Consider the following 25818-nt stretch of genomic DNA (forward strand, 5'->3'; position numbering starts at 1 on the left):
CTCAGGATTTACTTATTTTATAACTGGAAGTTTGTACCTTTTGACCACCTTCACAGATTTTGCAAGCATTTTTAATAATCTCTAAAGGATAATATGTATTAAAATATTTACAAGTTCCTAATTTGACAGGCTGACTCCATTATATACAGCAGGGGTCCCCAAGTCCCAGGCTACGGACCTTTGTCCAGGCCGCCGGCTGTTAGCAACTGGGCCGCACAGCAGGAGGTGAGCGGCAGGCCAGCGAAGCTTCATCTGCCACCCCGCATCGCTCCCCATCGCTCGCATTACCGCCTGAACTATCGCTCACATACCGCCTGAACCACCACCCAACCCCCCGTTCGTGGAAAAAACTGTCTTCTCTAAAACCGGTCCCTGGTGCCAAAAATGTTGGGGACCGCTGATGTACAGTATATATTTTCCAAACATATGATTATATCTTGTTTAACATAGTTAAACATAGTTATTTACTATTAATTTTTTTTAATTGAAGTATAATTGACCTACGACACTATGTTAGTTCCTGGTGCACAACATAGTGATCTGATATTCCTGTACATTACGAAGTGATCACCATGATCATTTTGTACTAAGTCTGTCAAGTCACCATACAAAATCATTACAATATTATTGATTATATTCCATGCTCTACATTTCTGCTCCATGTTGCATTTACTTTGTAACTGTAAGTTTGTGCCTCTTAATCTCCCCAAGGTATTTCACTCATTCCCCCTACCCCTTGCTGTTAAATTTTTGCTTTACAGTTATGGTTATAGAGAGTAAGAAGGGTAATCTTATTTGAGATGGGAAATGATCTCTTCTGAAGTATCATCTATCAGCTCATACAATTTCTTTATTCATTTATTTAGTCCTGCAGCAAACACTTAAGTTATCTGCTAAATGTTAGGAACCGTGTATGGTGCTAGCACCAGAGAGAAGCTTGCCTATGGTGGTGACCAGCACCAGAATAAGTGGATGTATAAAGTATTGAAATGAGAAGGAGAAGAAGATCCACTGAATATTAACCTCATTTGTTCAGTTCTCCCCTCTTGATCTGCTTAACTGGTTACAGAAATCTGACTGTCTACTACTTAGAGTAGGTGATGCAATTAAAATAAGTCATGATGTCATAAATAAAAAATAAAATAAAATTTACCTCTGCTACATATAAGCAAGTGACTTTCTGTTTCGGAGTAAGTGGTAATAATGAGGACTAATGCATAAGGTTCCCTTGACTTTTAAATAGGCTAATAAACATTAAGCACATATGGTAATGCCTGGGACATATTTAGTAAATACTAGCTTTTGTGAAGACTATTATTGTAACCTAACATTCATCAATATTCTGAAGAATATGTAAAAGATGTGCTACAAACTTTAATTTGCCCAGAGATTTCTTTGCTCCCAAACACGTAAACTACGCAATTTTCCTGTGTTACTTCCAAGCAAATATTCATTCAACAAGTATTTATCAGATACCCACTGTGGATAATAATACTATCCAGAAATTTATAATCTTGTTGACCAAGCAAGAGAAAGCTAAATGTAAAGTAACAAAGAGACATAGAATATGATTCAGTGTTAAAATCAATGATATAAGCAAGGGATGCCATTCTGTCTCTGTGTCTCTTGGCCTATACTAGACATTGTTAATCATTTCCATTTTTCCCCATTTAATGTAGAAACAAGTTCAGAACCCTTTTTAAGATAGTACTGCAGGAAGCCATTACCTCTGAGTTTACCTACTGGGTAAACTATTTGCCATCTCTAACAAGACAAGTTTTAAAGAAAATCAAGAGCACTTACTCAAATATCTTTTAAGGCACCTCAGCACAATTTTTCTGCCCCTGTAGTCATAAAGTCTTCATCTATGAATCCTCTGCCCTTATTTTTCTCTCCTGACCATGTCTTCCACCATCATTGAAATGATTTATAGTAAAATAACAATGAGATGTTATTTAGTGTATGGATAGATCACGCTGCCAGTTGGAAAACAAGATGAGCCAAGCCATCACTGTAGTATGTGGGAAGCAAGTAAACCACTGCAGTGGCCACCAACACTGTTCATCAGTTTCCAGTTCTCCCTTTCTTCCAGTTACCCACTCTGCTAGAAGTAAAGGTCTGGCCATGTGATTAGCTTTGGCCAGTGAAACGTAAACAGAAGTATTTTAAAAACTGATGGGCAATTCTTCATATTCTGATTTCCCTCTGCCATGACTGTTAATTTTACAATAACGATGCCTCATTAGCTCAGGTCCCAGAGTGAGAAAACAGGAGGCAGAGCCCCATCAACCCAAAGTGGACATGCAATGTGAGTAGGAAATAAAATTTTATTATTAAAACCACTGAGACCGGGCTTCCCTGGTGGCGCAGCGGTTGAGAATCTGCCTGCCAATGCAGGGGACACGGGTTCAAGCCCTGGTCTGGGAAGATCCCACATGCCGCGGAGCAACTAGGCCCGTGAGCCACAACTACTGAGCCTGCGCATCTGGAGCCTGTGCTCCGCAACAAGAGAGGCCGCGATAGTGAGAGGCCCACGCACCGCGGTGAAGAGTGGCCCCCGCTCGCCACAACTGGAGAAAGCCCTCGCACAGAAACGAAGACCCAACACAGCCAAAAATAAAAAAAAAATAAAAAATAAAAAAAAAAACCAACCACTGAGACTTATGCCAGCATGATTTCACCTCTCATGACTAATACTACTCTATGACTGTGCGTAGTTCAAGGGAAGAATCCATGGAGGAGGCTCACCAGACCAGGTAACAATATTGAAGAGACTTGATAGCTTGAGATTTGATGAGGAAACAAAAAGTCTCATCTCATTCTAAAATGCTGTCCATTGTAAAGCCCAACATTGATTTACTAATAGCTTTTGTGGGGAAAAGAGATCCACATGGAACATACACAAAACTCTTTTTTAAAAAAAATAGTAGCATGAATTTAGCCATTAAAGTAAAAGGCCGCTTTTTATTATCTCAGTGAAAATCCAAGTACAAGGCTTTTTGAATTGTCTCAGAAGTCTTCAAATTACTTGGCCTTCAGCATTGACACATAGTTTCAAGGTAACATGACCTTTTTGTAACCTCTGTGTGTGTGTGTGTGTGAGTGTGTGTGAGAGATTTTTTTTTTTTAACATCTTTATTGGAGTATAATTGCTTTACAATGGTGTGTTAGTTTCTGCTTTATAACAAAGTGAATCAGTCACACATATACACATGTTCACATATCTCTTCCCTCTTGCGTCTCCCTCCCTCCCACCCTCCCTATCCCACCCCTCTAGGTGGTCACAAACCACCGAGCTGATCTCCCTGTGCTATGCGGCTGCTTCCCACTAGCTATCTATTTTACGTTTGGTAGTGTATATATGTCCATGCCACTCGAGAGAGAGAGAGAGAGAGAGAGAGAGAGAGAGAGAGATCTTGATGTGCTTAGCTTAGCACTTTTAGGGCCCAAAAGAAATTTAAAGAACATTGAAGAATACTGGGCATTCATATGCATTTTCTGTTTAATTAATTGTTGTATCATTTTTGATTGAAGTGACTTACATATTAAACAACTATCTATCTTGAAAGTCACTGGCTTTTGACATATAGATGTTTATCACCATCACAGTACATGAATTGTTTGCATTAATATCTAATAGCTTTGATAATTCTTTGATCTATTCTGAGATATGTAGTCATTTCTACTGCCTTTATTTTTTCTGTCTGAGGTGGGAAGGGAATTTGTTTCCTTGAATCTCAATGACAAATCAAAATTCAGTTTTATTTACTTGTATGCATCTTAGCTTTGGTCCTATAAAGCACTTGATTATTTCTTTACAAGAGAATGAGGATGAGATACCATTCCTCCATTTTTTATTGTATTTATATTTATCACCTTTTTTCTTACTCATTTATATGCACAAAAACTTTTTTATTTTAGTGCTGCATCATAGTGCAACTTTTATAAAGGCATTTTAAATGACAATAAGATATCCAAATATAAGCTATAATTCATCTCTACATATGGTGCTACTAGTGAAAATATCTGAGGTTGAAATCAGATGAACAGTTATCTCCTGAGCATTACTAGATTTGCACACACAAAAGCTATGACAGCTGTGTCCCAATTTGCTCTACTTTCTAACAGCTGGACAGTCACTTTCAATAGTAATCATAGGGTATTTCTCCATTTTGTAATATTAATATGTGAAAAAAATGTTCTGGAATTCAGTGAAATCTGGTAATGAAAAATGACTGAATCTATAAATAGCACTAAAGCCATATAGGTTAATAAACATTTAAGTACAATTATAGATATACATAATTTGTTTATATGTATATATGAGATATAACTAATGTACATGTTAATTTATATTTTAATAATAAATATAAATTTGTGTGTGTGTGTATATATATATATATATATATATGTATATATATATACCACAAATAATAAACCATGTGATTCTTATATTAACTCCCAGTTAGTTTTCTCTTAGGAATTGATGAGCCCTTTAGTCAGATGTGATTGACAAAATGTTTTGTCTTTGCCACACGAATCAAATTTTTAAACATTAGGGTATTTCAGGGTCAGCTTCTCTGTTGCACACTGTTCAATTCCATATCAGCTTTGTTGGACTGATTACGTCTTCCAGAAACTTACCCTGTAAAATAATTTCAGAGAATTCTCACTCTTTGAGAATAATCAAAGTTCATACTTTAAGTAGCTTTCCTTGACAGTGTTTCTAAGAATGTTGGTTTTCCTATATTAAGTGTTTTCTAGAAAAAATACTAAATCTACTGCTTTCTGTGAATGACTTTTCTTTCTGTTTTGCCTGTTACCTTCCTATATCTCTGAGCTGTGTTGGCAGTGGGAAAAGCAGATATTTTTGTCATTAGGGTTGTCTTGTTTTCTGGGTGTGTTAAGTTGGTATGATTGAAAAGATCTCGCTCTTCAGCAGCCTAATCTATGATACTCTCTGTCATGCCGTTCAACATTGCCCTTCCCCATCTGCCACAGTTCCGAATGTTATTGTTTCATTTTTTTCACATCCTTTACATGTAAACAACATCACAACACAAAGAGACTATAGTAGAAGAGAATTATCAGAGAATTAATTAATTTGAATTATCTTAATGTGATAAAATACAGCATAGTTATTTTAGGGCAATCTTTATTTTCACTGATTTTAATTTTCTAAAACCTTAGACCAAAAATTATTTCCATTTTAATGTAATTTTATAATCACTTCTATAATCTACCTATAAAATACAAGTGGTCTTGAAGGAAAGAGTATAATTGCTCGCTGTTGTACAATAACAAGACAAATCCTTGTTCCTTAAAAGATCTAGTGAGGTGAGGAATAGTAAATATCAATGTAGTACTTTGGGCATTACTACACTCCTGGTGACTGTTACTGGAAAATGTTCAAAAGGACTTTACGATACTCTTTTTTTCTTTTTTGATGGACTCAGATTTTTAAAGAAGAATAATTTTGAGCTCAGGCATTTATCAATTGATTACTCTCCAAAAATATCATCTCCAAATTTTTACTCTGAGGAAGTTTGTTTATAAAACATTAACACTTTGGTTTGTGCGAAAGGGAATTATAATTAAAAATAAAAAGGTATGTAACTGGGAAACAACCAACTCCCTCCTCCTCAAACCTTTATAAACAGAAAGGTTTTGTATTACTACTGAGTTATTAGAAAAATCTCTGCTAGAGAATTCTAAATAAATGTCTGACGTTTAATCAGCTTTGCTCTTGAGTTGCTTAAAAGCAGAGGGAGCACAGGGAATGGTTGTTTTTAGAGAGCTGTTACAGGCTTTTGGAAGATTGGTTCTTGCCAGACCATGGGCCAGGTGTTAACCAAAAATTCCTTAATGAAGATTGGCCCGCTGGCAGTCCCAGGAGGAATTTAGTTCATTGATTGCAAGCTTCAGTCCTCAGGAAACACTGAGGAAAAAAATGTTGAAAATGCTCTCATGCTGATTTTTAAACTAACATTGTTTACAAAGTCTAATTTTCGCCTTTAGCAGTTCACAGGGTGAGACTCCAGCCCTGTGCTTTTTAAGTTAGGAGATAATTTATGAAAAATTATCTAATTAAATTCAGTTTAATCCTAATTGTGTATTTTAGGGTCTGTTCTACAAATTGACGTATTCATTTTAAAATTAGGGACTCCTGCCCTACTCTCCTTTATGTTCTCCATCTCTCCCTTGTTTCTTTTCCCCTCTTCAACAATACACTGCGTGATGTCTCGCCAATGAAGGTACTATTTTGCGTTCTAGGACACTTTTGTATAAGATGTCATTAGTTGAGGGAGAGTGCAAAGATTATTAGAGGTAGTTTAGTAATAATAATAATAGTGCATTAGGCAGTCACAGGCTTGACTCTTGATTAGTCTTGCTGAGCTCGCTATTCTAAATTAGACGGTTGCATAGGATGAGAACCTGGGGGATCTAGTCAGATCATTAGACTGATCTAATCAGTCACCTGATTTCATATATTGCTGGATAGATCTGAGAGTAGATCCCAGCTATAGCAACAAACTCTCCTGCTTTAGTCCAGGATTGTTCTTCTCTTCTTTCTTGGTCACAGCTTTTTAAAGGGTGGTGTGGATTGACTCTGGTGAGCCTGGTAGTATAGGTTTTGATGGAAATAGTGCAGAAAAAGAGGCAGTTATTTTATAATTGATGTCTGAGCCAGATGGCAAGCAGGATCATTTCAATGGAACTCTTTCCAAAGTAGTCCTTTAATGTTCATGCTAAATGTGTTCCCACAAACGTCAGGCATACCAGCTACATCAAAATTAAATTTCTTAGAAATAAAATATTTGGGTATTTTTCAACTTTATTTCTGATAAAACTGCCTTTTATTTGTTATCTTACCTCAAAATGCCTTTCAGTGTTTAAGAACTCTGCATATGCGTTATTTGCAGTAACCATTCATCTATGTATGTATTTAACAGATCTGTTTTGAAAGTCTCCATATGCCCAGACTGGTGAGGCTCTGGGGTTACGTTGGTAAACAAGACATAGTCCTTTCCCTCAAGACATGTAATAGTCTGCATATAATTTTTTTTTACTTTCCTATGAAACTGTCAAAGAAATTATAAAGCATCTTTTAGTATCTTTTTTTTAATCCTTATACCTAACCAGCCTCAGAGAGAAGCCTCTACTTAAATTTTAAAAAAAGCAAAACATAGAATACATTGTGTCTACACTAAAGGATTTATTTACATTCCTCCACAATGTGTTCAGCACAAATTGATAGGCTAAGTGGCCAGTTACGTGCCAGGGGCACTTTTCTAGTTGATAAGAAAGTTTTTCATATATATGTTTGAACAACTTGTTGAAATATCCATTTGTGGGACTTCCCTGGTGGCACAGTGGTTAAGAATCTGCCTGCCAATGCAGGGGACACGGGTTTGAGCCCTGGCCCGGGAAGATCCCACATGCCATGGAGCAATTAAGCCCTTGTGCCGCAACTACTGAGCCTGTGCTCTAGAGCCCGTGAGCCACAACTACTGAGCCTGTGTGCCACAACTACTGAAACCCGCGTGCCTAGAGCCAGTGCTCCGCAACAAGAGAAGCCACCGCAATAAGAAGCCCGCGCACCGCAACGAAGAGAGCCCCTGTTCGCTGCAACTAGAGAAAGCCCGCACGCAGCGGGCAAAGACCCAACGCAGCCAAAAAATACATAAATTTTAAAAAAAGAAAACAAAATTAAAAAAAAAGAAATGTCCATTTGTACCCTTGTTTTAGATGACAGCAATGACAGCATACAACTATATATACTACCATTGTTAGATGGGAAAAGTGTCTGTTTAGCCCGCTGAAGATTTTGGATTTCAGGCTCTCTTGTCTCATTATTGCCTCACTCATGTCTGTTAGTCACAGTCAAACCACTGGCAGTTCTGTCTTCTTGAAAGAAAATTGTTGAGTTGTCATGTCATTTAGACCTGAAAAAAATCTTTCTAAGTGTCACGTTATCCCAGCCCCCTAAACTATTAGCTTAGGAAACAGAAGCCAGAAAGATGACATGGTGTGTCTGATGCTGCTCTTTGTTGTAGTGGGGCAAGTCACCAGAACTAGAACATGATGGAGCTGAATTCAAGACTCCACTCTTCCACAGACCACCCTTCCATTCTTCTGACTTACAGCAAATCACTTTAACTTCTGTGTGTTGGTTTCATTACCTGTTAAAGTAATATAAAAAAATTAAATTTAAAAGAAAAAAGCAGAATGAAAGCCATGATAATTACTGCGATGATATTTACTTTTTGTCAACTTATATTTACGATAGACTTACAAAATTGGATGCTTGTAAACTATATTGCACCCCACAAAAATTAAGTGGTCACATTGTGGTTGTTTAGCAGCAGAAGTGGTACTGTTTGGTTTATATAACACTCAACCTACATTTCTGGGCAAACATTGTTCCTAGGATGTATGGTATGATCATGAAACAGCCATTTTACAAATGAAATGTTATAATAAATCCCTTTGCAAGTTAGGCATTTCCTGACGCAATGACCATTGTTTGCTTTTGGCTTTTAGCTGCGGTACATTGGGTTTGTGACTATCAGTCATGCTCCTGGCTCCTGGATGTCTTATGGAGACAGTGGGACAAATGAGTATTTCTGTACTGTTCCACTGAATTTGTGTGAGGTGGCACAGTCTGCAGAGATATCATTATTTGTTCCTATGGAATCATTGATGAAATATTTTAACCCTTACTTCTAATAACTCAGCATTTACCCTTTGGATCTTATGTTGTCATAGATAATATTATGATCTGAGAAGAAGAAATAAAAGTACTACCATTATTTGTGATTTCGTTTCTCCTTGCACGTAATTTGTGACGATGATTACCAAATGCATCTATTAGGACCAGGAATGACTATTCCATGAAATGGGGAAAGTTAGATAAGGGGTCAAAGACCCTAAGGTACGTAGCTCTTACCCTAGGTCATTGTGTATCAAAAACGATGCCCCAGAGAAGGTTTCAAGGTCAAAGACAGGAAAGTGAATCCAAGATAGATCATCAGTCAGGGAGGTAAGAAGAAAAATCAGATGTGAGGTATGGAGTCAAAGCAAGGCAGTGAAGGAGCCAAGGAAATCAAGAATAAGAAGCAGAAGAGTAGAAGGTATGAGATGGTCAGTGGTTCTCATACTTTTGGCATCAGAATCACCTGGAGGGCTTATTAAAACAGTAGTGCTGGGCTCCACCTCCAACATTTCTGCTTCAGTAGGTCTGGGATGGGGCCTGATAATTTACATTTCTAACAAGCTCCCAGGTGATGATGCTGGTCTGGGGACCACACTTTGAGAACAACAGTTGTTCTAGATGAATCCCAGAGTAAGTAATAGTGCCTGCAGTGATTTCATGAGCTCCCGGGATACTTGGTTGGGCGCGCTGAGTTTGCTTAAAGGTTTAGGGACAGAATAGACAAAACATTTTGGCTTTTTCCCTTTCATTTTAATTCGCTTTTTAAAAAACATCCAATGCATAACTCAAAGTTATGAGGATGTGAACCTCCTTCTGTATTAAAATATAAAATAAGAACTTATATTCTTGCCATATAAACATAAATCAAAATTATTCCCTCTCTATGAAAAATGACATATTTCATATTTTTATAGTTTAACAACTAGTACAGTGTTCTGGTTAAGAGTGTGTGTGCTGAAGATAGACTGTCTAGGGTCAGATATTGATTTCACCACCTGCTTTGTGCCCTGAGGTCATAAGTGTCAAACTCTCTGAGCCTCCTTTGTGAAGTGGGGATATTACTGATTGCATAGAGTTGTTGTGAGGATTAAATGAAATAGTTTAAACAACTTATTGGAATGCCTGGCACACAATTATTGCTCCATAAATGTCAGTTACTATTGGAACACCAAAGTAAATGCCTTCATTCAGGAATGTGACTCTGTATATAACACTTGGTAGCTATCTCAGGTTTAACCTGATAGGTTGCTCTCTGTATCTATAATTCATTACAACTCTTCTGCTAAGAATAGCACTGAATTTGGCATGAAGTTATAAATTATATATAAACAATGTGATTCAGAAGTCAAAGTGGATTACAGATAGCAAAGAATCTCAAATTGCCTCTAGCAAATTTCAGACTAAGAAGGAAAACTACCTTCTCTTACACAGAAGTTAAGAGCATTAGCTCTGGGACCAGAGCACGGTGACATGACTGCAGAGCCAGTGCTCTGATCTCCTAGTCGAGATGCAGGGAGTGGGGACATCAGCTCCTCCAGCCACCTTTGCTCTTCCTAAGACTGTCTCCCACACAAAGGCTAGCTGGGCAAGCACAACACATTAAACACTGAATTAGCCAAAAAAAAAAAAAAAAAGTTGAAATTCTCATACATACCGGAACATTTGTAAAAGGGAGAGAAGCCTTTGCATTTCACATTCTGATTCCTTGTTCACTCTCCTTCTCTTATTTTGGAAGCTTTAACAACCACCCTCCGCAGCCCAACCTTTCAGTGGTTTCCACCAGCAATTTAGGCCTCCCTGACTAAGCTCATTGAATTATAGGCTTCGGAGTAAACTCTCTGCAGGAGGACATAAATAGACTGTGGCTGGAGTTCTGCTTACAGAGGGGCCTAAAAAGTCAAAATCTCAAGTGCAAAGAACTCTGGACATTGGGAGATAGGAAAAATGGGTTCACTTTACGGTGCAGTTTTGAAGCAAACTACCTGGAGTTAGGTCAGATTTCATAGCTTAAGAGCCTAGTCCCTACAAGACTGTACTTCAGTCACCCACTGAAAATTGTGAGGTACCCAGGTTACCCATACTCTTTACCAACTGACTATAAATTCAGGGTTGCCTATAAGCCCCTCGAGTTTGATAATTTGCTAGGACAACTTATAGAACTCAAGAAAGCACTATAGTTACAATTACAGTTTTACGATAAAGGGTACAAATCAGGACCAGCCAAATAAAGACACTTGTAGGGTGAGGACTGGGAAGGTCCGAATCATGAAGCTTCATGTCCTCAGGACATGTCACCCTCCTAGCACATCAGTGTGTATCACGGACCAGGAAGCTTACCCAAGACTCAGTGACAAGAGTTTTTATAAGGGTTTCATTCTGTCGACATGATTGATTGAATTGGTGGCAACAGGCTAGGGCTCCAAGGCCTCTTACCTCCAGGGAGGTTGGGAAGTCAGGCTGATATCAGAGCTCAAAGCCACATGATTGGTCTTTCTGTTATAGCCAGTCCCCATCCTGAAACTACTGAAGGGCCCACAGAGAATCACCTCATTAGCATAAAATCAGGTATGGCCCCAGGGGCCTACCATGAATAACAAAGACACTTGGATCACTTGGGAAATTTTAAGGGTTCAGAAGTTCCCTTTTAGGAACCCAGGACAAAGATCAGACAAGTTCTTTATTATACAACATATGGAAAATAGAATTTGAATTGGAACTATTTTAAGTCACCAAAAACGAAGGCCAAAAAAGTATGATTTTTATGATGGAGAAACAACTGGAAAATGCCATTTGATTATAAAATAAATGGTCATTAAACATCATTAGATTCTTTTAATTTGTTTTTCACTCAGTTGTTCATTCATTCAACAATATTTATTGAGTATCTCCTGGGCTAATCGTTGAAGATATACTGTTACATTGTCAATGAAAAAAAAATGTTTGTTTGTACAGTTGACCCTTGAACAAAGTGAGGTTTAGGGGTGCCAATACCCCACACAGTCAAATATCCACATATAACTTTTGACTTTCCCAAAACTTAACTACTAATAGTTTACTGTTGACCAGAAGCCTTACTGTTAAATAAACAGTTGATTAACACATATTTTGTATGTTATATGTATTATATACCGTACTCTACAATAAACTGAACTAGAAAAAAGAAAATGTTGTTAAGAAAATCATAAGGAAGAGAAAATACATTTACAGTACATATATGTATTTATTGAAAAAAATCCACGGACCCACACAGTTCAAACCCGTGTTGCTCAAGGGTCAGCTGTATTACATGGAAAAGAGGAAGGATGAACTATTTGAAAGTATTTGCTCAATTTTAATTCCAATTGAAATGAGCCTGAGTTCTGAGATAATCATTAATTTTGCTTGTCAAAAATGATGTTAAGAGAGCTCCCAAAGTACAAAATATTAGGCATCAAGTCTAGATTTATGAAGAATTTGGGGAGGTAGGGGATAATAGAAAAAATATGGATGTTGTTTGTTTAACCACAAGGCTGCCATTTGGCCTTATGTTTTTAAACAAAATCAAGAAGTGCTTTGAAATGTGATGTGTTTTAAACTGTTCTTTTTTTGCTTTCCTGTAATTGGAGCAACATACTAATTTCTACAAGTTGTGACTACTAACAGAGAGCAATCACCTCACAGACTTGTACCGAAGAGATGAAACCATCCAGGTGACAGGACACGGCCATGTGCAGAGTCCCCGCTTCCCAAACAGCTACCCCAGGAACCTGCTTCTGACCTGGCGGCTCCATTCCCAGGAGAAAACAAGGATACAGCTAGCCTTTGACAATCAGTTTGGATTAGAGGAAGCGGAAAATGATATCTGTAGGTAAGTGGGAAATAAAATCCATTTTAGGGTAAAATTCCAAGGTAGAAAAAAAAGACAGATTTAAAACGTCACGTCAGACTTCTCTTTTGGGCCCTCCGGACCTATCCGAGATACTCGACTTCTTTTTCAAAAAGCCTTCATGTCAGTCCTAATGGACAAAATAAATCAGAGCGCAGACTGCCTCTGCAGAAAGCCTGGTAACCTGGCATGACTCACAGAAACTCACTCCTGCAATTGTCAGAGCCAGGCTGTGTGCCTCCCAGAGAAGGGGGGAATCTGGGGGCCCCTATCTTGGCCAGGCCTAGTGAGCAGGTAGATGCATCCAATATCCCGGGTCACCTGCGCCATGTCACATGGCTCTGGTGCAAGCCTGCCAGGGCTTAAGGAATGTATTCCCCTGCTGGGCTCCAGGAACTGACCCAGCACTGGGAGATGATGATGGCAAGGACCCTGTCAGGTCCTTACCTGAAATCGTAATTTTAAGGCCTCAGATATGTGTAAGAAGGAAGAGAAGGCAACCTCCCAGGATCAGTGTACTCCTCAGAGGTCTGTTTCTTCCTGTAGTTTCTGGGTCAGCAGAAGATGAAAGCTGCGCCTGATAATCTTCTCCCTTCTTAACGTGTTTATCAGAGAAAGCCCTGGCTGTTGTTCTCTGAATTGTCCGCTCACAGCATCTTATTCACTTAATTAGCATGTGTAACATGCAGAGGATTTTCTTTTTCCTTTCTGTACTTTACTGCACGAACTTGTTCTGCATTGCCAATGAACTACTACTAAACTGCTAAATTCTTTCAGCAGGTTTATTTTACTTTGAATAATAAAAATCGGGTACTTCAAATTTGGCTGTCCTTTATTGCATGTCTATTATGCTGACAGCTTTTATTATGTTGCTGTTTTTTCAAGAATAACAGCAGTGACTGTTACTTTCTAGGACCATAGAGGGTAATGTATGCCAGAAAGCAGAGATGAATACATGCAGGAAGAGCCAGTTAATATTTACAAAGAGAATAAGCTTGAAGAGACCTTGTGTCTTTTCAACCTTGAAAGGGAGAACTCATTTTCTGTGCTCAAAAAAAAAAAAAGACCTTGGAAACAAATGAAAAGCCACTATTATGGGGATATATGTATACTTATAGCTGATTCACTTTGTTGTACAGCGGAAACTAACACAACATTGTAAAGCAATTATACTCCAATAAAAATATTTTTTTAAAAAAAAGGATTATTAAAGGTGATGTCATTGAAGAGACACTGGTCTCCACTGCAGAGCAGGATTTTGATCTGGTGGTGATTGAGCCCTTTTGGCATCCTGACCTTAAAACTAGGAGAGGAAGTTAGGATGGTTTCTTTTCCAGACCCTTCATCAAATCAAGTTGCTCCTCAAAATTTATGGAGGGAGGTAGAGAAGTAAGAGGTAAAGAGGAGAGGAAGCAGGGAAAGAGGCAGATCAGAGACCTGCCTCAGGACCCTCCCTGAACCAAAATGGTGCTCTTTTGACTTCAGACCCAGAGTAAAAATTGTGCTGATGTTGTGTTTTTTAAAAAACAAAAGTGACCTCTTGCATTATTAACAAAGTTCCAAGTATATTCTTGCTTTGTGCAATAAATATGATTCACATGTATTGTATATAAAATGAAATGCAATTGATTTCCTCCCATCTGTTCCAAACCTCCTTGATGTTTACATTGTAATATTTTATTGCCGTAATAGCGATTCTTTCTTAGTGCTTTTCACTTTTCAACACCGTATATTAAGTAGTTAATTTACATAGCACCCAAGAGATATTCAGCTGGTAGAATTACATAAACCTTCTTATTTTGCTCATTAGGAAACTGAGGCAAAGGACATAAAGGCCTCACAGATCACTGTCAATGAAATTTAGTAACCATTTTATTATGCTCACCTCCTCCTTAGATCACCCTGCCTGATCCAATAAGAGCTCTGAGGTGCGTGGGTAAGACCAGTAAAGTTGTACTGAATTTTCTTCATATTCAGACGTGATGGTTCTCATGCTGATTCCTTTTGGCAATCGTGACAGGAAAATATAAAATAGATATGAGACTTCTGCCACTGTTCACCTTGAATGCTCACCCTGAGTGCTCGTTTGCATTGTGACTTTAGCATCTGAAGTCATTTGAGGAGAGGTAGATTGGAGTAGTGAGACACGGATGTCCAGAACTGAAAGGCACAGAGTTCAGCTCTCAAGCAGAATGTTTTAAGATCTTGGGTGTCTGAAAATAGAATAAATGATCCCTAGAAGATGTCAGCTTGGTCACTGAAGATGTCCTATTATGTGATGAAAAAGTGAGATGCTGTGGAGGGACTTTGAGGATTCAAACAACTCTGTGGAACATCTAAAACGCCTCTCCTGTCTTCTTCAATCCTGGGATTCTGTGTTTCTCTGACTAGTGCCAGTGGTGAACCCATGGTCTTACCCTCATTCACACATAGCCCAGATATTTCCAATATTGGCTAGTGCACATCCCTCCTCAAAGTCATGTGTTTCCATTATGATAAATGTCATAGTTTATGATACGATCCTTCCAAAAGACAGTTTCCAAAAAGAGAAAATAGTCTTTTATTTTATTTTACCATTTATTTTCTACAATGAGAGTGCTGATTTTATGTGCTGTATAGGTATAGATCATTTCCTTTCTTAAGGAAACGCTGGATGCGGTAAATTAATTCAAAGTGGGAATTTGTTTAAAAACTTGATATGTAAATATTTGGGTATATAATTAGAGCTACATCTCCTAAAGTATGACAATAGATTATACTTGTTAGTTTTTCCAGGAAAACATTATGAGCCAGATGCTCAGAAAGTAGCCCATTTTGAGTTTTGACAATTTAGGAAGAGTTATGGCTAAAAGTGTGTAAGGGTGTTTCCTCAGAATAGATTGTTGAAGTTTGAATTTGAGAAACGTAATCCAAAAACTAGTTTTCCTTCTAAAATATCTGTAGGTTATAATTTTCATTTCAGATGATAGGTCACGAGAAATCACATATGTTAGTTTCAATTTCTCAGTGAAAGTATGAATTTCAAAGTCTAGTTTAATCAAAGTTTATGTCAAATTGGTACTAGGTATGATTTTGTGGAAGTTGAAGATATATCTGAAACCAGCACCGTTATTAGAGGACGATGGTGTGGACACAAGGAAGTTCCTCCAAGGATAACATCAAGAACAAACCAGATTAAAATAACATTCAAGTCTGATGACTACTTTGTGGCTAAACCTGGATTCAAGATTTATTATTCTGTTGTGGTAAGTAGCTTAACCACCCTATGATTAAAAGCAGACACTGGTTACATGAAGTATAGAGATCATTTTCTGTGATTAAATTCAGTGGTGTGAGAGTGAATGAACTGTGTTAATTGTCTATGGTATGCTTTGTCCCTGCCTTGTGGCCAAAATGTTAAAGCCTTCTTTAGTGAGAAATGCCATTTTAGCTCTGTTAAGTCAATGCTTGGCCCCATGCGTTTTGAAAGAAAGCATAGTGAATAGAAAAAGTAAAATAGTTTATAGTAAAGCATATACCATATTGCCTTTGATTCAACTGGAGCAAAATAAATGTACAGCCAAATAGAAGGTAAGTGAGAATTGAACCTCTTGGTTTGAAAAATTGTCTATGTAATTCTAATCACAGAAGAGTCCCAATGATTTTAGTTTAAATTATGACTCAAATTTGGGAAGGGCCTGTGTTATAATCATAGAGCCTCAGGGTTAGCAAGTATCTTAAAAATTGGAAGGTATAATTCAGGACCCAAGGTTTGATTTTTGTTTACTACACCCATGCTTATTTGTGGTCTCACCTCTGCTTAAACACCTCAGCAGCCATTTCCAACTTTATATGGTTCTAACTATTAGAAAATCTTCAACCTCATATTGCGGCATAATCTACCTTGTAGTTAAGTCTAGTTGTTGGGTCACACATGGTCATGGGTCTTCTTTACTCAGTCATTCATTAGTAGAACAATATAAAGTTCCTTCTTATTGACAAATATTCTGATAGGTGTAGTAGATACAAAGGCAAGCAAGAAGACAGGGTTCTTGAACCTCCTGGAGCTGATAGTCTGGTGGAAATGACAATTAGAAGCCATAACAACTGAGAATGATAATAAGACAGAAGTACTGGGTGTTACAGATGAAGCCCAGGGGGATATTGGGATAATTTTGCCTATACATTACGTTTAGGATACATTAAATATCCCTGAATCCTTCAGTTGTTCATAGCATATTGCCTTTTGCTCTCCTGGCCACGTCTTTTAACTCTCATTCAGTTTACTGCTATCCCTTTTCAAAGTGTGGATGAAACAGAAACAGAACACAGTACTACAAATGGAGTCAATTTGGGTTTTTTTTTTTTTCCTCTTATGAGTTAAATTTACAGTAGGAAAAATCTTGGTTTTTTTAATCTAATGTGGTTTCTTTTCTCTTTTTCTTTTTGCGTTATGATGAGTGGTTAAACACAAAGTGAATTCTACATCAGAATACTATAAATGAAAAAATAGCATGTGGTGATACTGGTTCCAGTTCTAATTTGAAAATAATCCATCAAGGATGATATACATTACTGCACACTCACGCAGTGCTGCTCAGCATTAAAGTGGAAGTGTGAACCTTTGGTTTCTACATGTCTTTGCTTTTAATGTGTTCAGTGATGCATCTGTTCTCAATTGTTCATGGACAAAGCAGGCTCAGCATGTTGGAATGGTGCTGTGTCAGAATGGCTTAGTGAAGGATCTTTTTTCCCCTGAACATATCAAGGCCTGTTTGTGCTCATGTGTATACTTTTTTTTTTTAATTAATTAATTTATTTATTTATTTTTGGCTGTGTTGGGTCTTCGTTTCTGTGCAAGGGCTTTCTCTAGTTGCGGCGAGCGGGGACCACTCTTCATCGCGGTGCGCGGGCCTCTCACTGCCGCGGCCTCTCTTGTTGCGGAGCACAGGCTCCAGACGCGCAGGCTCAGTAGTTGTGGCTCACGGGCCCAGCTGCTCCGCGGCATGTGGGATCTTCCCAGACCAGGGCTCGAACCCGTGTCCCCTGCATTGGCAGGCAGATTCTCAACCACTGCGCCACCAGGGAAGCCCCATGTGTATACTTTTTGTGAAGCTTTGGTTACGACTAAGTTAAATGGTCCATAAGTCAGTTAGAAACACCTTAACTCTAACACCATATCTTTAAGGCAAAATAACTCCTTTCTGTAGAAAAAGGCAGTGCAGGTGTGGATTTAGGGAAGAATGAATATTTTTGTTTGAGGTGCTTTGGGTTACAGTACAGGTTCATCACTCATTTCCTAGCCAATGTTAAGTGGAATATCGGACAGCCTTTGTAGTATGGATGTAAACCGTTTGGCATGACTCCACTCACTTACTTATTCACCTCCACCAGTACATTCAGTTGTGTTTTTAGAAATGATGGTAGTCATAACTTTTTTGTTATACAGCCTCTTGGTCTGCATTCATTGAAAATAGCTCCAGGCTCTCTTTCCGCTCCTAATTGGCTTCTGGCACTAAATATGATCAGTTAGGGCCAAAGTGCTTTGGTGGCTGAATTCCAAGAGGTGGAGTGAGCTTATTAACCTGCAGGTGTATATAAACTCTAGATCTGTGTGGCTTTTTGATAAACTCTTGCATTTGATTCTTGTTCAACAGGGATCATTTATGCCTTGACCAATGTTTTGGAAAAGTCATTTTATTCATGTTTAAATTTTTCTCGGAGAAACTTTAAAGCAGAGATTATGAACTCAAATGCTACAGAGCCCAGACTTAAAATTCATAGTGAGCCAGATATAAAATTAGAGGGAGACAGTGGGATTAAAAATGGCAAACTCCGATGTATGTCAGTCAAATCATTATGCTGTACACCTTATACAGTGCCATATGTCAATTATATCTCATAAAACTGGAAAAAATGGCAAGCCTTCTTTAAGTGTATTTAAATAATGATTTTTTAAATGTTGTACAGGCCCACAAAGCCTGTAGAGTTTGGAGGCAGCTGTTTTGCAATCCCTCCTTTCAGGAATGGCAGGTGCTGGGGAAATTTGAGCAATAGTTCCCGAGCAATCACAGTGCTCTTAGAAAATGGCAAGTAGCTATTTGGATAGGTAAAGACCACCTCCCTTCTCATCTCTACCTTTCTATCTCTCAGCCTTCCATCAAACATTTCTCTTCTTCCTACCTTAGTGACTCTCCAGTTGTACAAGGGCCTCCGCTGAGGCTGTACGTTATAGGTGCCCAGGACCATAAGAGCCCACTACACTGGAATCACATCTACATGGTTCATGCTTATGACGTTTTTGGAATACCAAGTCTAGTGTACATTTTTAGTCAATTTTTCACTCCAGCAAAGTGTGGGAGACTGACTAATGGTTAACATCCTGATCACTTATTTTTGGTTAGCAATTATTCTTTTATTACAATTTTGTTTGGTGTGCTTGGAATTCAATTGTCTACCTTTTTTTTACAGCATCTATCACAGTCTTTCCTAGGGCAAGGCAGCACATCCATAGGGGACCAGAGCTTTGCTGTAAAGCACACTTTGGATCAAAGGAAATTTCCCCAGTTTACTAATGGTGTGATAGAGAATGGGTCTCTTACCTTTTGGTTTTACATCCATAAAATGGGGATAATAATTGGAGTTGGTGTGAGATTTTAAATTAATAGCAAATACTTATCATAGCACCTAGGATATAGTGGAAGTGCTCAATAAATAATGGTGATAATGATCCTACCTTTACCATCACAAATTGTGTGTGTGTGCGTATATATATATATATATATATATATATATATATATATATATATATGTATTCCCTGTAGTAATGAACTATTTACTACTGAAATGAACTACTACTACTAAATGGTAATGAACTGTTTGAGAGTAGGACAAACATCCCGTGTGTATTCCATACAGTGCCTTATACGTGGCTAGACAGTGTGTTTGTTGAATTGACTCTTCCTGAGAAAATATGATTCAATTTCATATTTCAATTTTTTGCTCTCCTACTCAGCTTTCTTTCTTAATTTCACTCAGCTGAGGAGGATAGATACCATCAGAGGGCATAATGAAGCAGAATGGATAATGTTATCAAATTGTTATCAAGATGTGTTTGTCTAAATAAATTAAGCTCTCCCATCTCAAATCTAGTTTATTGGGGAATGAATGGATGGATTGGATTGTTAGGAGTCTTTTTTGGAAGACCATTAAGTAGTTTATTGGAAAGGTGGCCAATTACAAGGCTCCCAATGGATGGTGTGCAAAGAAGTCAGCAAACATGGGTATATGAATTTCAGCTCTGCTGCTCACTGGCTAAAGGCTCAGTTTTCTCATCCATAAGATGGTGATAACACTGCCTGACACACAGTTAACTAGTTGTAGGATTAAATTAGATAACTTTTATAAGCCACCCTGCCTGGAACTTAGTAAATTACTCAAATATCTGCTGCTCTTATTGTTATCATTATCACTGGCATAATAATTAATATATCATCAGGTGATAAATGAACTTGGCAGTCCTGTACAAACAGCCCAGCTGTCAGTGTGTGTGTGCATACACATATACACACACATCTGACCATAATTCACCTCCTTCATCCAAGGTAGAAGCATTTTATTGTATATTGTGACAAACATTTAAAAAGCCTTTTATTTGTGTGTGTGTTTAATGGAAAGTACATTTTTTAATTCAAAAATTCAAAAATTATTTATAATTTTTTTATTGAAATATATTGATAAATGATTTACAATATTGTGTTAAAATAAAAAATTAAATTATTTGAAAGCTATTCCAAACCTTTTTTGTTTTATTAACAAACTCTAGTTTATTTCATAAGTTGAATTTACTAATACCCATTCTAAACACTTTCTAAAATAAAAAAGCAATTTTATCACCAATTTTTTAACTGTGTATCTCTGCAGTTTGAATTAACTTCAAGTGGCACAGTTAAGATTGCCATTGAGATTAAAACTCCACATGAATCATGGCTTTGCATTGTAAATAATTTTTTTAAATAGAGGAAGAAAGGGAAGAGGATGGAAAAGAAGATGAGGATGCAAAGAAAAAGGAGGAATAAAACCAGTGAGTTAATAAATAAGATTCTCAGTTATAACAACTTTTACAGATTCTAATTTTGCACCCCTAAAACTTACCAGTTGGTGAAACAAAAACAAAATAATGGTGGACAATTCATTATTATTCCCCTAAACTAATTCTCAAACAAAGCTAGAGAGTAAAAGACCTCATTCACTTTCTCTACAAAATGTGGAAATTCCATTTTTATTTGCATAGTCAGATAAAAATTGTTGAAGGTTTTGAATAACCATGGGTATTCTGACCACTTCAGCCAGGACCGTATATAGAGCCAAGGATAGTCAAGGTGAGGGTAGTAATCACATAGCAGATTCTGTTTACCTCAGCTTCTACATTTTGGTATATCCTTCTGGAGGTTTGGTGATATGAGAGCTGTGGTATTATTTATTAAATGCCTACTGTGTGCTAGACCAAGCTCAGTCTAGGGTCCTAGAGATACAGCTGTGAGGAGGATAGGCAGATCTCTGTCCTCAGGATCTCATATGGTAGCAGAAGGAAACAAACAATAAACATTTAAGTAAATAGGGAAGTAAGTACATACATACAAACATAAATTTTTTGAAGTTCAATAAAAGCTAGGAAGAAGATAAAAGAGAACAGTGTGACGGAGAGTGACTGGAAAAGGATCCACTCCGATCAGAGTCAAGGAAGATCTGTAGGTGTAAAATTTGAATTGATACCCAAAAAAGGAGCAGGAAACACCATGGGAAGCTATGGGAGAAGTACTTTAAGAAAAAGAACAGCAAATGCTAAGCCCTGAAACAGAAAAGAGAAGACATCTTTGACAGTAATGATTCTTTTGGTGTCTTGGGATTCAGGCTACTGGAAGGAGGCAAACATAAGAGAGGGAAGTAGAACAGTAGCTCATTGCTCTCTCAGCTAAGCATGAGAAAGAAGTTTTCTTATCCTCATCTCAGCCCATCTATTTTGGATGTTTCTCAAATCTTTCAGTACTTAGACCAGGTAAAGTAGCTAAAACCAGAGGGTGAGCTAGGGGCAGATACTAAGAAAGTATCAACAAGATAACAAACAAAGTGTGGGGCAGAAAGAAAACAAGGGGCATTGTCCAGGTCAGACAAGAGGATAGCATATGCATACGCCAAAAGCCCTAAGTAAATGTCATAGCAGTAGACTGCCAAGTTGGCAAGCCCAGGAGCTTCAATGGATATTGGTTGAAGCATTCATTCTTAAGGCCAGAGTCTCATTATTGCAGCATTTTATAGGCAAGGCTAGATAAGTGTTCGTATTTAAAACTTTACAAATGTTCTAAAATTTCACCAATTACAGAGATCATTTTGATGAACGAGGAGTCTCATTGGGAAGGTTAAGTGAATCAGTTATTTTAATCAGATTACCTTCCTAAAACCTGAATACATAATGAGAACTTTGATAGAGTTCTCGAGAGAGTAAAGAGCAAAATGTAATATAGTCCTAGAGCAAAGCATAATTTGACAAAGAATATAGCTAGGTCCAGAAGCAAATGATAGGGGTTGAGAAGAATAAAGGGGAAGTGGGCTCTTGCAGGTGAGGGTGGTGAGCGGAAGAGGAGGAGGTAGGTAAAAATAGGATTAACGGAGCAGGAGGAGACAAGAAAGTGAGGTGGAGTGAAATCCCATGATAATATGTTCCCCTGTGGAATTCAGGGCATTTTTGCTAGTTATGTATTCGTTTTAATGCATTATTCAACAGACTTTTTATTGGACACCTATTATGTTTCGTGCACTTTGATAAATACTGGATATAGAGTAGTGAACAAAACGAGACAAGGTTCCTGCCCTCATAGAACTTACAATTTGGTAGGCACAGTCCTGATGATGATGATGATGATGATAAATATATTATAAAATAATAATAGTCATAAATAATAGCATCTAACCCTTTGGGTTATTGTGAGGATTAAATATATGGGGCAATGTATGTGAAGTGTTTAATTCAGCACACAGCATATTGTAAATAATCAATCTGCTGCTATTAAACCATGTATTTTGCCTGAAGACTGGTTGTAAGAAAAATATAGACTCTTAGAGATCCAGTGCCTAGGCCAACCCTCTTATTTTGTAAGTGAGGCAGCAGACTCAGGTTGGGTAACTTTACCAATGAAACAGTGAACACAGGTTGTGAGTTTGTCTGTGGTCACAGAGCTCACACATGTGTTATCCAATGAGATACAAAAGCTGTGGACCCTCTCCAAAGAAAAATAAATATATCTAAATTTTTGCATAAAATACCAGGGAAACCCCCTGAATCTCATCTGTGATGTCCCTTAGATGCAGTTAAGAACCCCACACATATTGCCTCTGCATGTTCTCTGACTTTGGGAATGTTTTCTTCCATGTTGGCTAATCCTTTCCAACATAAGCAATGTTTGAAATAGTACTTTACTACTGTAATTAATTTTCCTCATAAAACCCATGTGCTAATCACATGAGCAGATGACTCCCCAGGTGCTGAGTAAACACATTTCCAACTTTGAGAGGGATGCTGTTTAATGGCACTTGGATAGTCCAGTATCCTGTTTATCTAGTATTACATTATATGGACTTGCCACAAGTAAACTTTTACCCTTGAAAACCAGAAAGACTCAGTGATATTAAATAACTAGGCCTCTTTATACACATACCACTTGCTCTCTATAACTGTGCTTTTTGATGTACTAATATTTTGGTAGATGAAGAAAGTGAGAAAGATGAAGAAGGAAAAAGCTATTCGACTATATTAGAAAGTGGCTTGCGTATTAAAGATATGCCTAAAACAGAGCAGTATTTCTTTCTTAAAAAGCTATGAAGAAGTGAACCTCAGTAAAAAATATCTCTGCCTAATGTTCACTTATAAATTCAACAGATACTTCTGAGAACTTACTGTAGTAATAAAAAGAAAATGATATTCCTGTGAGGGAGAAAGGCACACAGTTATAAAGCACTGTGAATTGCAGTGATGAAATGTGCATGGAATATTCTGAGCACACAAGGAGGAGGAACACATAAGGGATGCTGTGTTCCTCACAAAGATGGGGCTTGCTGGTGTAAGGAAAGATAAAGAAGTATTTTTTTCCTCTACCCTCCTAGGTTCTGTTGTGAACTCTGCAGATTAGACTGGCAAAAAACAGGTTAAGGAGAGAAAAGCACCCAGATCATTAACACATGCATATCATACACACGGGAGCACTCAGTGACGAGTAGCTCAGAGTGGTGGTTGGAACTTGGGCTTATATAACGTTTTAACCCAAGGAGAACACATTTTTAGAGAAGTGACAAGACAAAGGAAAAGGACTTTTAAGTTTCTACGGCAGCAAATTGTGGGAAGGTAAATATATGGGAGAATAAATGGAAGCGAAGGACTGGTGAGTAAAGTTTGTTATATGGATCCCTCTGGTGCCTCTCTAGGCTGATAAGGGTTCAGAGTTATCTCTGGTGAGGGGATGGGGGACAACCTTTGCAAATTTATGTGCTTCTAGGCATGTAGCGGGAGGACAGAGAACCTTTCCTGAGCCTGCTTCTTTTCAATTGCTTTCAGCTCAAAATAATTCTTATGCGAAAGTGGCATATTTTGGGGTGGCATATTCCACTATCATTCACTGGACTGGGTCATGGAGGGAATAGCACCCCGAGAAGGGAATGTTGCCTAAACAAAGGCACAAAGTCAGAAAAGCAAGGCATTTCGGAATATTCTGATGTATTAATCCAAAGTGTTGCAGGTTGAGGGTGCTAACCACTTACTATCCTTTCTTTATTCTTGCCAGTAGGAAAGAGATACAAGAAGCCAAAAGATGATCAAAGTAACAACTTTATTAATGGTGGTCCATGAAATGCCAAATCTCAGGACTTTCTTGTAAAACTAGAGTAGAGAATTTGGCTGGGACCCAAAGCCAAAGTATGGTTGTGCCAGTACTGTGATACAAATTCAGAACAAAGATTCTTTTCAAGGGGTCTACGGGATACACTTACATGCCCCTCCCACTGCATAGAAGGTCACAAATAGTCACAAACAGGCGGGAGAGCTGTTGAGGACAGGATGGCCGACTCCAATCCCAGCTGTGCTTAGCAGATGGACCCAGGGAGTGGGGAAGAGCTGAGACCCTTCCCAATGGTTGGTGTCAGAAGCAGGCAACCCAAGAGAGACATGGGGAAAGGGGATGGGGATGAGGAAGGAAGAGAAGATGGAAGAAGTGATGAAGAGAAGAAATTCATGAAGGGAAAAAAATGTCTGTTGATATCTCCATATCTGAGGGCTGAGGCAGGAATATGGAAAAAAGGGTTTCTCCTCCAGAAGAGCAAACAAAGATCTTTGTGCCCCTGAAGGGTCCAAGACCACAGTGATTTTTATGCTTTTTTCAGTCAGTCATCTTTGGTTACAGTCTTTGGGGAGTCAATACTACCCACCTCTGGTCCTAAGGAGAGCCAGGTGACCCACTCCATCTACATAAGGATCAGCCATTCTGACTGGGAAATTGAAGATCCCTGGAACTTTGGGGAAACTCCAGTCTTCTCTCCCAGGTGAACGAAGGAATGAGAAATCAATCATATAGACAGGACTCATCTAGCCTTGAAAATAACTGTCCCTAACGTTCCCTTTATCAGTGGCAGCGTGACAGATTAAGGCTGACCTCCATTCAACATTGCTTCTTTCACCTGTGAGAAAATTGAGCTACATAGTCAAAGTGACTCTTCCCTTATTTCGAAATCGAAAATAGGAGCCAGACAGGAAAAAAAAAAAAAATTAAAAAGAGAGATTGAAAAGGCATGGAAAAAGAGAGATACATGAATAAATAATCAGGTTGCTTCTTGGCTGGGCCCTGCTAACCACTTCCTGATTGGTCTCCTATCTCCTGTCTCCCTACTTTTAGTCTCTCCTTCACATGGTTGCCAGCTGAAGTAGAGCTGTAATCAAATCATTTTCCAGCTGAAAACTTGTGAATGATTTTCAGTTTCCTGTGGAGTAATGTGTAGATGCCTCACTCGGATACTGAGAGCCTTCCATGTTCTGATCCCCCTAGCATTCTAGCTTCAGTTCTCCCATCTCCCTCCACAGATTGTTCAGTCCAGGCCAACAACATTATGCCCTGACGGCCCAACTACTTCATGATTTTCCCCCTCTTATCTCTGACAGTTAACTTTCAGATGTATATTTCCTTAAGAATCCAAACCCTCCTCTCTCTGTCAAAGA

General features: G+C 38.2%; 1 protein-coding gene across 2 annotated transcripts in view; it reads left to right on the forward strand.

Annotated features, from left to right (window-relative positions):
- The window catches only part of PDGFD (platelet derived growth factor D), a 230294-nt gene that overhangs the window by 141272 nt on the left and 63204 nt on the right, over positions 1-25818 (forward strand). The window contains exons 2-3 of one of the 2 annotated variants that reach the window (XM_061202621.1): positions 12359-12563; positions 15646-15826. In XM_061202621.1, coding sequence (XP_061058604.1) covers positions 12359-12563; positions 15646-15826 — 386 coding nt within the window. The remainder of the gene's footprint in view (positions 1-12358; positions 12564-15645; positions 15827-25818) is intronic. The other variant, XM_061202622.1, reaches the window with a different exon arrangement.

Source organism: Eubalaena glacialis, chromosome 10, assembly GCF_028564815.1.
Source record: "Eubalaena glacialis isolate mEubGla1 chromosome 10, mEubGla1.1.hap2.+ XY, whole genome shotgun sequence".
Classification (NCBI taxonomy): Eukaryota; Metazoa; Chordata; class Mammalia; order Artiodactyla; family Balaenidae; genus Eubalaena; species Eubalaena glacialis.